At 48.8% G+C, this 18,750-nt stretch overlaps 1 protein-coding gene across 1 annotated transcript in view; it reads right to left on the reverse strand.

Moving 5' to 3' along the window:
* NAF1 (nuclear assembly factor 1 ribonucleoprotein) overlaps positions 1–18,750 on the reverse strand; it is a 180,182-nt gene that overhangs the window by 109,985 nt on the left and 51,447 nt on the right. The window contains 1 exon segment of the mRNA XM_082243791.1: positions 17,034–17,175. Within this exon segment, the coding sequence (XP_082099917.1) occupies positions 17,034–17,175 (142 nt within the window).

Below are 18,750 nucleotides of genomic sequence, written 5' to 3' on the forward strand. Positions count from 1 at the left end.
ATGTGTACTGCTCCTTTAAAAATCGCTGCGGAATGCGCAGCCCACCGCTACAGTGACAAAGACCCCCCAAAAGGAGAAGAGAAAACTGAGCCAGAAGCGATAATACAGAGGAAAATTGAGGGATAACCTGCAGAGCCCGCAGAGTGTTGCTACCGATGTCCTGCTGCAGATGGAAAGGAAGTGCTGCTGAAAGTAGGCTGAACTACAGACTGCCAGAATTAGGGAAAATGGCTGCCCCATAGGAATGCATTGGAGGCTACGCCAAAATGGCCGCCGAACATGCGGTCGGACCAATCGTCCACCTCCCACAAAATGGCGGTGGATGGCGCCAAAACAGCATGCAGAATCGCCCACAGAGAGCTAAACATGCCTGCCCATATCAAAGATGGCGGACCGCGCGAATTCATGCCGCTGCGGTCGCCACACAAAAACGTCTGTACCCCCAAAAATGCACTGAAGTGACACAGGGAAGGAGACCCCCAGAAAACATACAGTAACTGCACAAGCAATCCCCACAGGGACCGCATCAGGGAACCACACAGGCACAGACATGGGGAACACACAGCAACACAGACTGCCACCCCAGACAGAGGCCCCACACAGAAGTACTTACCTGTACCTGATGTTGTCGTGGGATGCCTCTATGAACGGAAAACCGCTGTCCTCATCTGACAGGGAGTGCCGTGAGCCAGGAACATGACACTGCAGCATCGCAGATGTCCTGTGCGGTAGCCACCTCACGGCTGCATCCCTGCAGCGAGCAGGGATGGGTCGTTCGTAATGCCAGGGCGAACCATAGCTGAACGCTCGATGGCGGGCTGGGGGTCCATCTGACCCTTCTGCCCTGGAGAACCAGGGCGGTCAGTCCGAATCCCAGCACCGCATGATCCATCTTCATCCGAAGAAACGACTAAACACTAGAAGCTGACAAAATAAACAGCTAGTTAAGTAAGAAAAAAACAGAATTTTTGTAAAATCTTACCTGTAAAATTCCTTTCTCTGAGTCCTCCGACAGTCGCCGCCTCTTCATATTCGTCACATATGGGGTATTAGACTTTGCTCCGAAGGAGTAGCTAGGCAACAGAATATGTTAACAATAAAGCTTTAACATATCCCACCCTCAAGGGGTGGTCCCCTCAGTCAATACCCTCCTACTTCCTGCAACCATATCTCAGTTTTAGTGGAATAGCAGTAGAGTATACAATCAAACCCCAAAAGAGGGGCGGGGGCGGCGACTGTCGGAGGACTTTACAAAAATTCCGTTTTCTCTTACGTCCTCCGACAGTCGCCGCCTCTTCATATTCGTCACATATGGGGACGTCCCAAAGCAGTGCAAACATGAGGGGTGGGAAACGCATCCGCGCCGAAAGGCAACGCAGTCTCCACATCAAAGAAAGGAACCTTACCAAAGGAAGGAAACCAGCTGGGCAACAGCAAAAATAAGTGCTCAACAGGAGCAACAACTCAGGAAAAGACAAAAAAACCAGGGGATACAAAACTTATCCCAACAGCCAGGAGTCCCCAACAAGGGACCCTAGGGAACAGCCGCACTAAGAACCTTGCGGCCAAAGGAAGCATCCGCCGATGCCTGAACATCTACTTTGTAGAATTTTGTGAAAGTGTGCACGGTCGACCAAGTCGCCGCCTTACACACCTGGGCCACAGAAGCCCCATGACGACAGGCCCAAGACGTACTCAGAGATCTAGTAGAGTGCGCCTTCACAGGCACAGGGGGAACCTTCCCCTGCAAAGCATAGGCCTGTTCAATGGTCTGCCTGATCCATTTGGCGATGGTAGAGGCCGAAGCCGCCATGCCCTTCCGAGGACCCTCTGAAAGAACAAACAAGGAGTCCGTCTTTCGAAAAGACTCAGTCGATTTAAGGTAAACCCTTATCGCCCGAACAACATCCAGAGAGTGTAATCTCACCTCCTTTGGATGTTTAGGCTTCGTGCACAACGAAGGCAAGACAATATCCTCATTAAGATGGAATTCCGAAACTCGTTTCGGCAGAAAAGAAGGATTAGGTCGCAAGACCACCTTATCCAAATGAATAACCAGGTACGGAGACTTGCAGGACAAAGCCGCCAGTTCCGACACTCTGCGAGCCGAAGTGATCGCCACCAAAAAGGCGACCTTTTTGAACAACATAGACAACGAGATCTCCCTGATCTGTTCAAAAGGAGCACGTTGCAACACAGAGAGAACGAGATTCAAGTCCCAAGGGGGCAGAGGATCCCGCCTCGGGGGAACCAGATGCCGCACACCCTGAACAAAGGTGCCAACCAATGGGTTGGAAGCCATGGGACGTTGAAACAGAACGGCCAGAGCAGACACCTGACCCTTTATCGTAGCCAGCGCCAAACGCTGATCAACACCCGTTTGAAGGAAAGACAGCACACGGGACACCGAGTACGTGCGGGGTGAAAACCCCCTGGACTCACACCAGGCAAAATAGGCCTTCCAAGTACGGTAATAAACCTTCCCCGAGGAAGACTTCCTCGCGTTGATTAAAGTATGAACGACCTCCGGAGAGAGACCCCTCTCCTTCAGGACCTCGGTCTCAACAGCCAGGCCGTCAAAGCCAGCGACTGTAAAGCAGGATGGTATATCGGTCCTTGAGACAGTAGATCGTCTCGAAGAGGCAGACGCCACGGGGCGTCGACCGCCAGATTCACGAGGTCTGCGTACCAGGACCGGCGAGGCCAGTCCGGTGCCACAAGAATCACCGTGTTGCGTTCCGAGTGTAACCTGCGAAGGAACCTGGACAGCAACTGAATCGGTGGAAACGCGTACATCAGCCTGTACCGATGCCACGGGGCCACTAACGCGTCCGACGCGTCTGCCCGAGGGTCGCGCGTCCTTGCCACGAACCTCTTCACCTTGTTGTTGAGGCGAGACGCGAACAGGTCCACATCTGGAAGACCCCACTTCGCGCACAACGTCTGGAAGACAGCCGGATGGAGAGACCATTCCCCCTGATCCAGGGTCTGGCGACTCAGATAGTCCGCCTGCCAGTTCTCCACTCCCGGAATGTGAACCGCCGTTATTGCCGGGACATGAGTCTCGGCCCAAGACAGAATGTCGGCCACTTCTCGAGCCGCTCGGGCACTCCTGGTGCCCCCTTGGTGGTTGATGTAGGCCACCGCCGTGCCATTGTCCGTCTGCACCCGAACCGGGCAACCCTGTAGCCGGTCCGTCCAGCGATGAAGACAGAGCCTTATCGCACGCAATTCCAGAATGTTGATCGGAAGGGAAGACTCCCCCTCCGACCAAGTCCCCTGAGCGGACAGAACGCCTAGAACTCCACCCCAGCCCGACAGGCTGGCATCCGTGGTGATTACCGTCCACGAGATCGGACGAAACGACTTGCCCCCAGACACCAACGGGGACTGGAGCCACCACAGAAGGTTTTCCCTGGTGTGAAGACTCAACGAGATTTGAAGATCCAGAGATTGAGGTCGCCCGTCCCACCTGGACAGGATCTCCGCTTGGAGACCCCGCGTGTGAAACTGTGCGAAAGGAATCGCCCCGAAGGCCGAGACCATCAATCCCAGACATCTCATACACGTCCGCAGAGACGAGTTCGGAACGTCCCTGAGGGACCTGACTTCCTCCCGGAGAGTCCTGAGTTTGTCTTCCGGCAGGAAGACCTTCGCCTGCACCGAGTCCAGTATCATTCCCAGATAGGGGAGACGAACCGACGGACTCAGTGTCGACTTTGGAAAATTTATCGTCCAACCAAACTCCTGCAGAGTTTGCATTGTGACAGACAGGTCCTCCTCCAGACCCTGTCTGGTCGCAGACCGAACCAGAATGTCGTCCAGATACCCCAGGACAGAAATGCCCTGGGCCCTCAATAATGCCAGAACCGGTGCAAGCACCTTGGTGAAGACCCGCGGAGCCGAGGCGAGACCAAAGGGCAACGCCACGAACTGGTAGTGATCCTCCGCAATGGCAAATCGAAGGTACCTCTGATGACCCTCGAATATGGGGATGTGAAGGTACGCATCCTTCAAATCGATGGAGGCCATGAATTCCCCCGGAACCAGGGCAGCCACCACCGACCGCAGGGATTCCATGCGGAACTTGCGAACCCGCACAGAGCGGTTCAGAGCCTTCAAGTCCAGAATCGGACGAACCTAGCCCTCCTTTCTGGGCACGGTGAACAGATTGGAATAAAACCCCCGAAACCTGTCCCGATGAGGCACCGGAACCACCACTCCCTGAGCCCTCAGGTCCCGCACCGCCAGGTGCAGGTCCCGCAGGCGCTCTGGAGACAGTTGAAGATTTGAGGGAAAAAATCTGCTCTCCGGCCGAGAGAGAAACTCGATCTTGTAACCAGATCGAACGATTTCCAGAACCCATCTGTCCCGCACACGGGCCAACCAGGGCTGAAGAAAACCGAGCAAGCGTCCCCCCACCCCAAAACTGGGTGAGGGCGCCCCTTCAGGCCGAACTGTTATGGGCTGCAGGTCCGGATTGGCCGGACTTCTGTTTCCCAGACCAGGGCTTCTTCTGAGAGCCTTGACCTTTGAACGGTTTGCCCTTGTAGTGCGGCCGAAAGGCAGGAAAGGACCCCTGAGGGGGCCGAAAATTTGCATGCTTCTTCCCAGAAGCCCCCTTAGCCTTGGGGAAATGGGGCAAGAGAGTGCTCTTACCCCCAGTGATCCCCTTAATCAACACATCCAGGGACTCCCCAAAAAGGCGAGACCCATCATAAGGCAGATTGGCTAAGGTCTTACGTGAAGATTGGTCCACCGACCAACATTTTAACCAAACCAGGCGGCGAGACAACACCGCCACGCTGTGCACACGTGCAGCCAACGGAATCAGGTCCAGGTCCGCATCACACAGATACATGACACCCTGGTGGATCTGATCCACCATATCCAGGGTCGCCGCCAAGGCCGAATCGGCCACTAGAACGCGCCTAAGCATCTGCGTCCAACTTGCGATCGCCTGGGCCGCCATGAGAGAAGCAAACAGAGCCTTAAGCATAGAACCCGTAACCGAATAAGTATGACGGGCAAGAGACTCCAGTCTCCTATCCGTGGCATCACGGAAAACAGGGGAACCCTCTGCAGGAATCGCAGTGGCTTTGTTCAAAACCGCAATTGCATGATCCACTGGTGGAGGCACACACCACCGTTCATCAGTGGCAGGCGAAAAAGGATAACGCAGCTTGAATTTACTTGGTACCGCAAAAGGTTTGCGCAGATCGCGCCATTGATCCTTAACAGCGCGCTGAAAATCAGCATTGCAGGGAAAAACCTGCGGCGTCCTGCGTTTTCTCTGCGTCCCATAAGCCGCCAAGGCAGCGGGGGGACACACTTCGTCCTGCAAACGCAGCGTTTGCTTAATGGAAGCAATCAACTCATCCATGATTGCAAGCTCTTCAGGCGAGCCAGGGGGAGAATTATCGACCCCCTCAACTTCAGCCTCCACCTCAGACCCCACTAGATCAAGAGAGGAGCGGGACCCCGATAAGGAGGCCCCTGCCAGAACAGCCCCATCACCTTCACCCTCAGAATCAGAGGAAAGAGCAACTCTGGGCCTTTTAGTAGATTGAGCAGCCACCAGCATTTGCACCTGAGCAGCAAGGCCAGCCACAATAGTGGCTAAATCCCCCCCTGGGGGGGAAACAGCGGTCCCCTGGCTTTCCACCAATACTGTAGGAAATTTGCCCTCCTGAGAATCCATTGCCCCTGTAATGCCAGACAACCAAGGGTTAACTGCCCCTTTTTAGCAAGCGCAGCCCACCGCACCACACTCAAGCACAATGAGACCCCCACAGGGAATATGCAAACTGAACACAGGCAATGGATAGCAAGAACAGAAGGATAAAACCTGAGGAGACCCTCGCCGCTGCTGCTGCCTCGATCGGTGTTCCTGGAAAGAGGAAGTGATGCTGCCAGGGCGCTCTATGTAAGCCTATGGAGGCTACAAGAAAATGGCCGCCATGCATGTAAACCATGCGGCCGGAGCGGGTGTGGGCAAAATGGCGTCGTTTGGCGCCGAAAACGCCGCTCCACAGTGCATTAAAACACACATTACATTCCAATATAAGAATACATGTCAGATCGCCGCAGCGGTCGCTGTATCTGCCCAAACATGCCAAAAAAACATGCCCCACAGCACACAGCTTCTCACACTGCCCAGTCTGACACACACAGTGTCATACAGCTCCCCCCCCCCCCTTGCAGCCCACAGCATGCAGCCGAGAGATAGGGAGACAAGCAGTGTGAATAGAGGCAGGTTACACAGTCCCAGACTGACACCCCCCCCAGACAGACAGGTCCCCACATAAATACACTTACCTCACATGGCGTGGGGGACCCGCACAGGCGAACAAGCCGCTGCACATGAGGCAGGGAGAGTCGCAATTCAAGACGCACAAAATGGGGGTTAAGAAACCGCACAGCGTCCAGTGAGGTAGCCACCTCACCAATCATCCCTGCACCGAACAGGGATGGGTCGTTCACTATGCCAGGAGCGTTACCTGGCTGAACGCTCGATGGCAGACTGGGAAGCCACTGACCCACGACCTGCGACCAGGGGGATCAGCCCGAGACCCAGTCCGCATGATCCTCTTCGTCCGAAGAACTAACTAACGCTGACAAAATAACAGCTAATTAAAGGTAGAAAGAAAAACTCAAACAAAATATTAAAAAGAAGAAAGAGTCTGGGACAGAAAGTCCCAGCACAGAGAGAGCCAGCCACTCCTGACAAGCTAGACATTAAAACTGAGATATGGTTGCAGGAAGTAGGAGGGTATTGACTGAGGGGACCACCCCTTGAGGGTGGGATATGTTAAAGCTTTATTGTTAACATATTCTGTTGCCTAGCTACTCCTTCGGAGCAAAGTCTAATACCCCATATGTGACGAATATGAAGAGGCGGCGACTGTCGGAGGACGTAAGAGAAACTGACATTTTCAGAGAAAATCAAATAAAAGATTAGGAAGGCTGAGAGTGAAGCCCCAGCACAGGGAAGCCTGACTACTCCTGACGCTAGGCAGATTAAAACTGAGTTGGGAGTGGTCATGCAGGGGGGTATTGACCTGATGGGACAGCCCCCATGGGTGTGTATATGCTAATGCCTTTTGTCTTTTGACTAAGTCTATATGCCTAGCTACTCCTGCGGAGCGGAAGTCAATACCCAACAGTGATGACTTAGAGGGGGCGGCGACTGTCGGAGGACGTAAGAGAAAATAGGTTTAGGCAATATCGCCCCCTCACCCCTTATACTTGCTTACCAGATCCCCCCCCCCCCCGCGCCCCCCCCTCTCAATCCAGCGCTGTGCCCAACTGCAGCAACTTTGCCGCTGCCAAAGGCTTTGCTGAGGTAACAGGTCCATTGGCTCCCACTGCTGTCAGTCAAATCCTGTGACTTTGGAGCCAGGGGAGGGGCTGAACATCACTGTTTGTGTCTATGGACACAGTCAGCACGTCTCGGAATTAAGCTCGCTCACGTGTCACAATATGAAGCGCTTCCTATGGTGGCACACCAAACAGAGGAGAAGCCAGGAGTGCTGGCTGAGTGTACTTTTTCACAATTGTATTGGCAGTTGTGACCACCATTTCCCAATAGGCACAGATTCAGATTGAGCCTGGGATTAGCAGCACACTCAGGCAAGACAGCAGTTCTAGTCTATGTGATCATGTTGCAACAGGATCTCAAAAAGAAACCACACCATATATGTGCATGTTTGCTACGTATTCAACATTCTCTGCCACAATTCTGAAGGCAGCTAGAAAATTCAAACACTCTTGCTATGTGCAGTGTCATCTCACACAGCAACATTTAGGAGTACCATTTTAAAGCCAGAACAGATACCACCATGCTGAAGCCACCTTATTCAAACAGTATCTAGAATAGCCCTGCTTACAGAAATCAGATCGTAACATTTCCTGTAAACATTTTTTCTTTGAAAGCAGTACTCTCCAAAATTAAACCTGGGCTGGCTGCTATAGTTACCCTTTACACTCAAAACTAGGGAGTCCTGACCCAACAGGCAACCAGCTTTTTCAGAAGCAGAGGTCAGCAACGGAAGCCTCCCCATTTCACCTATAACAGTTTCTACCCTCCGTCACACTGATATTCTCCTTTAGGCCCCTTTCACACTTATGCGACGCAATTTTGACGCGACTTTGCCGCGATTTTGAGCAATGGCTCAGGGCTATATACCTCAAAACGCATTAAAATCATGCCAAAGTAGTGCAGGAACTACTTTCAAGTCGGTGCGACTTCAAAACGCACTGATATGAATGGGGCTCATTGAAAATAATGGAAAATTACTTGTCATGCGATTTTGCGGTCCAAAAATCGCGGGACAAGTCACACTAGTGTGAAAGGGGCCTAATAGAACTCCTATGCCATTGGCTCTCCATGTCACAGCAGGTACAAAATTACAGGCGACAGCTTGCAATGAGGTTACCTGTCATATAAAAAGCTGTTAGGCCTGAGCATTGCATTACGGGAGGAAATGAATGTTCCAGTAGCTGCCACATAAGAGGGAGGTAAGGCAGAGCAATGTGAAGGAGAGTATAAGGCTGTGAAGTGGGCTTGAGAAACAGCGGTGTACCAGTATGTCGCTGGACCTCGAATTGAGTTCCACAATTAATCGTAAAAAAAAAAAAAAAAAAGCCTTTAGGCAAATGTTTATCAACATAGTTAAAACGGAATTCCACCTAAAACCAAAAAGAAAATACATAAAAATACCCCTGGGACAGTCAGGGCTAGTGCATTCCACAATGGATAGCCTCTGAACTGTCTCGGGTTACACTTACCTGCAAGAAGAAATACTTACCTTGAAAATGTATTGTCCAGCGCTGCCATCTCAGGCGTGGACAGCTTGAAGCCAGCGCGATCCTCTTCTGCGTCCTCTTCGGTCCCACGATGCACTGCACCGGCCCCGCCGTCACTTCCGGGGCTGCAGCGTCATCCCTGACGTTCAGCTCCCAGGAATCATTACAAGCCAGGAAGTGACGACTCGCCGTGGCCGCCGAGGGAGGAAGTAAGGTAAGTATACTATCTTCTAAAACAAGGTAAATAAAAAAAAAAAAAAAATTGCGATTATCCATTTGTTTTTTAGGTGACCCGGAGCAAGAAGATGGACGGAAGTTACATTTTAGGGTGGAACTCCACTTTAAGGCTGCTAGATAACTATTAACACAATGTTTTACAATCTATCTTTTCATTCTTTTAGATCAAAGGAATGAACTTCACACTGTGAGGGCAGTTTAACCACTTAAGGACCAAGAGTTTTTCTGACGCTGTTGCTTACAAGTTAAAATCTCTCTCTCTCTATATATACTGTACACAATTTTTTTTTCTAGCAGAGACCCTAGAGAATAAAATGGCGATTGTTGCCATCTTATCGCACTTTCAAACACAGTTTTTTGGGGAAAAAAATGATTTTTGACTTACCATAAAATCCTTCTCTGAAGTTCATTGACCGATGGAGCTCCATATTCTTAACCATTGGGTTATGCTGCCCTCTACAGGAGTAAGACACTAGACAGGGAAAAAAAAAAAAAAAAAAAAAAAAAAAAACTTTACCACACCTAGGGGGCAGGCCCTGAAGGCATACACCCTCTCACTCTGCTATAGGATTTAGTTTTGTTGCAAGCAGCGTCAAAAGTAAAAACCCCAACCCACTCAGAAATAGAGGGGCGGGTGCTGCGTCTGTCAATGAAATTCAGAGAAAGATTTTACGGCAAGTCGAAAATCATAGGAGGCCCATCTATTATGCGGTGACTTAGTTTTATTGAGTGGCCACGTGTCTTACTGTATTCACTTTCTCTGAAAAGTTTGTTCCTTATGCTAGGGTTGCCAGTACAGTATTTGTACATTGATATCATATCCCCCCTCAATCGTCTCTTCTCCAGAGAGAATAAGTTCAGTGCTTGTAGTCTTTCCTCATAGCCGATGTCCTCCATTCCCCTAATTATTTTTGTTGCCGTTCTCTGGACTTTCTCCAGTTCCAGCACATCCTTCCTGAGGACCGGTGCCCAGAACTGGACAGCATACTCCAGATGTGGCCGGACCAGTCTTGTGGAGCGGGAGAATAATCTCTTTATTTCTGGAGTGAATCCCCTTTTTATACATCCCAGTATTCCGTTGGCTTTGCTTGCAGCAGCTTGGCATTGCATGCCACTGCCAAGCCTGTTGTCTACCAGTACCCCCAGGTCGTTTTCCATCTTAGATTCGCCCAGAGGTTCCCCCCCCCCCCCCCCCTAGTAAGTAGCTTGCTTTCTGGTTTCTGGCACCCAAGTGCATTACTTTATATTATTCAACATTAAACCTCATCTGCCATGTAGTTGCCCACCCAGTTATTTTGTTCAGGTCCGCTTGCAAGGTTTTCACATCCTGCATAGAAGATATTGGCATGCTTAGTTTAGTATCCTCCGCAAATACTGAGATTGTGCTAGATATCCCCTCCTCTAGATCATTTATGAATAAATTAAACAGAATTGGTCCTAGGACAGAACCCTGGGGGACCCCACTTTCCACACCCGCCCAATCCGAGTACTCCCCATTAATCACCACCCTTTGCACTCTCCCCTGGAGCCAGTTCTCTATCCAGGTACTCACCTTATGGTCCATACCTACCTTAGTTTGAACAGTAAGCGTTTGTGGGGAACTGTGTCAAAGGCCTTTGCAAAGTCCAGATACACCACATCCACAGGCTTACCTTTATCTAGGTGGCATCTCACTTCATCTTAGAAGGTTAATGGATTTATTTGGCAAGAACGATTTTTCACGAATCCATGCTGATTACTACTAATAATACCATTTTCATTACTAAAGTCTTGTATGTGGTCCCTTAACATCCCCTCCAAAATCTTGCAGACTACTACTGATGTTAGGCTGACCGGCCTATAGTTACCCGGAATATATCTCGGCCCTTTAAATATTGGTACCACGTTGGCTTTTTTCCAATCAGCTGGCACCATACCCGTCTGTAAACTATCCTTAAAAATCATGAATAATGGTCTGGCAATCACCTGGCTGAGCTCTTTAAAAACCCTCGGGTGCAAGCCATCCGTTTCCCTGTTAAGTTTCTCTAGTTCAGTTCCAAGTCCATCTTCTGTTAACCATGGCGGTACTTCCTGAGGTGTGTTGTTTAGTTTGGCCCTACAAGCTGGGTTAGTGTAGCCCCACAATTCTTTTGTGAAGACTGAAGAGAAGAAATTATTTAACACTTCTGCCTTTTCCCTGTCGTCTGTGGCCAAATCTCCCTTATCGTCTTTTATGGGGCCAATGTGTTCTGTCCTCGCTTTCTTACGGTTTATATACTTAAAGAATTTCTTGGGGTTCTCTTTACTCTTTTCCGCTATATGTCTCTCGTGTTCTATTTTAGCCGCCCTGATTTCATCTTTACATTTCTTATTACACTCTTTGTAATGTTTGAATGCTGCCAATGACCCCTCAGTCTTGTATTTTTTTGAAGGCCTTTTCTTTAGCATTAATATGCATTTTTATGTTGGAGTTTAGCCACCCAGGGTTTAGTTTTGCCCTTTTAAATGCATTTCCCTTTGGAATGCACTGGTCAATCCCTTTGTTTAGTATGCTCTTGAAGCACTCCCATTTTTCCTCCGTGTTCTTTGTTCCCAGGGTTCTATCCCATTTGATATTTTCTAGCAGAGAGCGCAGTTTTGGGAAATTGGCTCTTTTGAAATTCAGTGTCCTTATATTACCCTTGTTTCCTATTACTATGATTAATACTGAAACTAATTGACCTACGGTCACTGTTTCCCAAGTTGCCCCGTATTTCTATATCCGTGAGTAGGTCTGTATTGTTGGTAATCAGTAGGTCAAGTACCGCATTATTTCTTGTCGGTGCATTCACCATCTGACCAATGAAATTGTCCTGCAAAACATTTAGGAACTGCCGAGCCTTGGCCAAATGCGCGGTTCCTTCTGCCCAGTCTATATCTGGATAATTAAAGTCCGCCATTATAATGACATTTCCCATCCTTGCTGCCAATCCTATCTGTAGGAGGTCCGCCTCCCCCTCCTCCCTCAGGTTGGGGGGCCTATAGCATACGCCCAATATTACCTTCCCCACAGTGCCTTCCCTTTGAAGTTCTACCCATAGGGATTCTGCCTCGTCCATAGCTCCATTATTAAATATCATCCCTCATATTTACCTGTACACTGTTCTTAATATGCAGACATACCCCTCCCCCTTTTTTACCTTCTCTAGTCCTGCGATAAAGGGAATACCCCGATCACTTTTTTAGGTAGCGCCGTCTCAACCCCTTTGCACATTTACTTTAATACCCCTGAATGGTCGCCATCCAGTCCTGAGAGCTGTCGAACCAAGTCTCAGTTATTCCCACAAAATCTAAGTCCTTCTCAAACATCAGACGCTCCAGCTCTCCCATCTTGTTGGCCAGGCTTCTGGCATTGGTATACAACCCTCGTAATTTTGGCCGTTTACATATATCCTCATAAGATGTTTTTAGGCTGCTCTTGTGATCTTTCCCCATACCCACCCTGGGTTTAGGAACTCCGAACACCCTACGGCTAATGTCCCCATTTGTGCACTCTGAATCTTGCTTTACACTGGCTAATTCTACATCTGTACCCCCCCCCCATTACCTAGTTTAAAAGCCCCTCTAACTGTTCGGCCATCTTCTCAGCCAGTACGGCTGCACCCTCCCCATTTAGGTGCAATCCGTCCCTACCATAGAGCTGGTGGCCGACAGAAGTCGGCCCAGTTCTCCAGGAACCCAAAACCCTCCTTACTACTTGGTACTCTTCCCACCTGTAAGTCCTTTGATCAATTCATCCAACAAAGCCTCAATAGGCGGTCCTCCATAAAGGGGAGATCCGATAGAGCCCTTTTAGAGGCCTGGTACGCAGACCAGCTTTTCTGCCACACCAGGCGTGGTTCCCATTATTGCATTTAGAACTCCACTGACTTGCGACAATTTTGTCACAGTAAAAAAAAAAAAAAAAAAAAAAAAAAAAAAAAAAAAAAAAAAAAAAGGGAATCATCCTCACCGCAGAGCACCCAAAGTGTGTGGGTGCAGACCCAGTAGAGTCGCTATATGCCAAGCTCACTCTGAACACATAAGCAGATGAGGTCGCCGACCACAGTCCCAGAAGGAGATGCCGGCCAAAGTTCCACAAAAAGACCCCCATTAAACCTAAGGATCGCCCACCATAAATTACATAAAAGGGGCCCACCGTGACGCAGAAGCAAAACAATGCCCCCCTGGTGCCCCTTGGGGGGGTGCCAGACAGTCCATATGTCCACCCCCTGTGGGGGGGGTTGGGGGGGCGGATGCCCATCAGCTGCTCTATCACTCCGGTCAACAGCTCGGACAGCCAGCCACGTGTAGGCCATAAAGCCACGGCCTAAATTTGGGGCCAGATCCAGTCGCGAGTCCGCCGTCAGCTTGATCAGCAGCTTGGACAGCCTGGTCAGTCGCCCCGACAGCTTGTTCAGTCACTCAGACAAGCCGCGGCCTCAGGCACCTCAGCTCGGTCAGGCACTCGGCTGGCTTAGTCAGATACCCAGCCAGCCACGAGTAGGCCGTAAAGCCATGGACTAAATTTTCGGCCCGACCCAGAAACGTGAGGCGCAGACCCGCAGATGAAGAAACATCCACCCCCCCAAGCCTATAACCACCGCAGGGAGCCCAAAGGACATCCCTGCCCCAGTCCCAAACCCCCAGGGTGCCAGGAACTTACTCAAAGACCCCCGTGTGCGATCCGGACAGCCCGGTCAGCAACAACCGCATCCACCCCCCCTTACTGGAGCAAGTGGTAAAGACTACCGTGACTGTTAGAGGGGCGGGAGGAAATGGAAGGGAACCCAGGGTTTTGACCATCCCACGGAGAGGACCCCGAGAGTGCAAGAGCTATGGGGGGGGGACACTACTCAGCATACCAACATCAGGTGGGCGCCACTCCGGACAGCCTACCTGTCTACTCAGGGTGGAGCTGCCGATGGGCACGCTCCGACTCAGGCCAAACCAGGTCAATGAGTCACTTGTGGGCCAGCTCCTGTTCATTGAGGCTCTGCCATGGTGAGGCCTAGCACGGGGCTATAACCTGCACATGCTCACTGGTGAGACTGGGAGACCTTCAGGGTCTAGGATATCTAGTCCGAAACCCAGTCCGGCTGTTGATTGCAGTTCTCTCAGGAACATAACTAGCTAAAATTAAAATTTTAACAAAAGGTTCCCTTTAAAATAAAAAAAAAAAACAAGCTAAGACCGAAGTTCCAGCCGGGAACTAGGCCCTACTCCTAAACTTGGCAGAAAACAAACCGAATCCTATAACAGAGTGAGTGGGTGTATGTCCTCAGGGACTGCCCCATAGGTGTGATAAAAGTTTTTTCCTTCCTAGTGTCCTACTTCTATAGGAGGACAGCACAACCCAATGGTTAAGAAGAATTTGGAGCTTCATCTGTCAATGAACGACAGAGAAAATACACTTTAATACATTTAAAAAAAAAAAAAATTGTGATTCTCATTTTATCCATCCAGAATCGTGCAGCTTGTATAACAGTGTATATTTGCTGTCCCCTCAAAATAACTCAACACACAGCCTTTAATGTTTAAACCACTGGCAAAAGGGAGTACACCCTTAAAGCGGTTGTATACTCAGTAAAAAAAAAAAAACACCTGCAGGACAAAAAAGGCATAATGAGCATCGCATACTAGCTCATTCTGAAATACTTCCCTTAAAAACGAAGCCCCGACATGGTCACCTGGACAACGCTAAGGGCACTGTCCTGTTGCCTCGGCGTCTCATCCTGGTTCTACGGCTCCGGCGCTGTGAGTGGCCGAAGCCGCAATGAAGTCACTCCCGCGCATGCGAGCGGGAGTTTCACTTTCCAGCATGGACCGGCAAGGAGCTCTGAAGGTCCGTCAGAGATGCAAAGCGCACGCGCCGCTGAAATCAGCGGCTGCATGCAGGGTGAATATCTCCAAAACCATGCAGGTTTAGGAGATATTAATTGTACCTACAGGTAAGCCTTATTATAGGCTTACCTGTAGGTAAAAGCCAAATAGTGGAGTATACTACCGCTTTAAGTGAAAATGGCCAAATTAGGCCCAAAGTGTCAATATTTTGTGTGGCCACCATTTTTCAGCACTGCCTTAACCCTCTTGGGCAAGGAGTTCACCAGAGCTTCACAGGTTGCCAATGGAGTCCTCTTCCACTCCTCCATGACGACATCTCGGAGTTGATGGATGTTAGAGACCTTGCACTCCTCCACCTTCCGTTTGAGGATGCCTCACAGATGCTCATTATGGTTTAGGTCCAGGGACATGCTTGGCCAGTCCATCACCTTTACCCTCAGCTTCTTTAGCAAGGCAGTGATCGTCTTGGAGGTGCGTTTGGGGTCGTTATATTGGAATACTTTCCTGCAACCCATTCTCCGAAAAGGAGGGGGGGGATCATGCTCTGCTTCAGTATGTCACAGTACATGTTGGGCATTCATGGTTCCCTCAATGAACTGTAGCTCCCAAGTTCCGGCAGCACTCATGCAGCCCCAGACCATGACACTCCCACCACCATGCTTGACTGTAGGCAAGACACACTTGTCTTTGTACTTCTAACCTGGTTGCCACCACACACGCTTGACACAATCTGAACCAAATAAGTTTATCTTGGTCTCATCAGACCACAGGGCATGGTTCCAGTAATCCATGTCCTTAGTCTGTGTTTGCGGGCTCTCTTGTGCACCATTTTTAGAAGAGGCTTTCTTCTGGGACTGCAGCAATGCAGACCAATTTGATTCAATGTGCAGCGTATGGTCGGAGCACTGACAGGCTGACCTCCCACCCCTTCAACCTCTGCAGCAATGCTGGCAGCACTCCTATGTCTATTTACCAAATACAACCTCTGGATATGACGCGGAGCACGTTCACTCAACTTCTTTGGTCGACCATAGCGAGGCCTGTTCTGAGTGGAACCGGTCCTGTTAAATAGTTGTATGGTCTTAGCCACCGTACTGCAGCTCAGTTTCAGGGTCTTGGGAATCTTCTTATACCCTAGGCCATCTTTATGTAGAGCAACAAATATTTTTTTCAGATCCTCAGAGTTCTATGCCATGAGGTGACATGTTGAACTTACAGTGACCAGTATGAGAGAGCGAGCAATAACACCAAATTTACACATCTGAGACCTTGTAACACTAACGAGTCACAAGACACCAGGGAGGGAAAAATTAGTAATTGGGCCCCAATTTGCACATTTTTACTTAAGGGTGTAATCACTTTTGTTGCCATCGGTTTTGACATTAATGGCTGTGTGGAGTTATTTTGAGGGGACAGCAAATTGACACTGTTATACAAGCTGTACACTCACTACTTTACATTGTAGCAAAGTGTAATTTCTCCAATGCTGTTACATGAAAAGATAATAAAATATTTACAAAAATGTGAGCGGTGCACTCACTTTGTGAGAGTATATATATATATATATATATATATATATATATATATATATATATATATATACACACATACATACATACATACATACATACACACACACACACACACACACACACACACACACACACATACATATACATACATACATACACTTTATTTTTTTTTATTTTTTTAGCCAACAGTCGACTCTCCTGTAAAAGCAATCCTGGCGACTTACTAGCCTCTGGATTGCTTTTACAAGATCTCGTCACTTTGTCCTTGAATGTGCAAGGTGATCGGATGTAAGTTTATTCTTGAAGGAGGAGCAAGCCAGTCAACTATTTCTAAGGTGCATTCATCCAAAATCTTCTCTCTTTTGAGACTGGTGAAAATAGAAGTTTCACAGTAGAAAATGATCATGCTTTAGGCAACTGCCACAAAAGTGAGCAAAGAAGAACTCAGCTAGCTTCAAGATCATTTATTAGGTAACAAAAAGACATTTCAAGCTGAAGGCAATGAGGAAGGAGAAACTATAAAAAGCATGCAAATAGATATGAACATCAAATGTAAAAAATAGAGCATCCTCTGTATACAGTGCAAGGAAAGTAGAGTAAAACACTGCTGCCCACCTGTAACAGAAGCTCATCTTTGGTTTTCACAGGTATGTCACTGTTTTCCAGTGGTTCTTCCTCGTCTGCTCTAAGCATTGAAAACAGGGAAGTTGAGGAGGATGATGAAGATGAGGAGGAGGAAGAGGACGACTCTGATTCACTGCAAGAAATAACATGCCTTGTAAACTAAAGGGACCATTTTAACAGGAAATCTGCATGAACATGAACCTTGTAATATAAACATTTCCTGCAGTTTTTGTGTAAAAAGTAGCTCAGTACGAAAATCAAGCAATCGGCACATTTTCCCCAAAATGTGCATATTTTTAGAAGTAGGATTGTATATCCTCTATTTGCATATTTATGTTTTATGTAAATAAGTTTGATATTCCTTATTTTTGGTTTGTTTAAAAATAAAAAATGGTGTGTATCAGATGTTCATTCTCATAAATGTAGGGTGCAAACTGGGACACATACAATAAAAGAAAAAATTAAAAAAAAAAAAAAGTATCCATTTCTGTTCCAGAAACTAATTATGAGGAAAAAAAAAAAAAAGCAAGACCGTCTTCTACGCAAGAGAGTGGCTAGAATACATGCATCCGATACGTAAAACTGTATTAAACAGAAGTAAAAAAGGGACCATTGAGAGACTTTTGGGGAAAATTGGTTGACAAACCTGGAGTAAAACACTACTTACGTTTTTCTCAAGCTGGCCATACAAATAACAAATCTGACCAGGGGCAGACTGGCAACTTTTGACCCAGGAGGCAAGTACAAACCAGAGGCCCATGGTGCAGCCACTTGGCCCCCTCCCACTCTCCTCCTTCCTGACCCCATTATTCCAGGCTGAAGCCCTGCTCCAGGTACTCTCTACTCACCGGCTGAATCCAGGTTCCCAACCTGGTCAGCAGGGGGCGGTTGGGGGGAGCTGGGACAGCTCAAGTGGGGCTGGTAAGGGGAGGAGAGTCTCCAGTGGGGCATGGAATCGGCCTCTGCTCAGACACAATATACACCATCCATGCTTGGGAGGGAGGCCTGCGCTCTGTCCTTGTCTTCACTCCGCAATCAGTATGTCAGTTGTGGGGACTTTTTACTTCTCTTCACAAGGAATCCTTCGGGGAATGTCTGTGGCAGAAGCGGTGCAGTCTTTTTTACAGGACATCAGAGTGGCCCAGGGGGCAATTGCCTCCCTGCCCCCTGGTCCAGTCCTCCCCTGAATCTGACTAATTTCTATACCCAGGCTGTCCAACTAGCAGCCCACGGGATCTTCTTTTGTGGTCTAGGTGGTTAGCTTGAAATATTAACCACTAACTGAAACAATGTGTTTTGCATGCATGGCCGCCTCAGTCAAGTGTCCACCAAATTCTACTAAGAATGCAATTCTTCAATGTTGAGTTCCTTCTCGGACCCCGTTCCTTGTTGATCTATGATCCCAGCTGCTTCATAGGCCTGTTTTCAGGTGATCCTGCTCCTACAACAAAGCACTGTGTGAGCAGGAGACATGGAGGTTGCAACACTGGAGCAAAAAAAGGACATTATAGTAGCACCCCATACCAGGCATCCACAGAAGGTCTGTAGCACCTATCTCTCCCCTCTGGATGGGGGCTTGAGCACATCTTCCTGCCCACTTCTAAGAGCATTGGTCCTTGCTTTACAGCACACTTGACTGGCTCATTGTGCAACTTCTGCCTCCCTCACAGCTTCGCTATACAAGAGGATGATACCAAGTCAATTTCAG

Source organism: Pelophylax lessonae (assembly GCF_965119305.1).
Source record: "Pelophylax lessonae genome assembly, chromosome: 1".
NCBI lineage: Eukaryota > Metazoa > Chordata > Amphibia > Anura > Ranidae > Pelophylax > Pelophylax lessonae.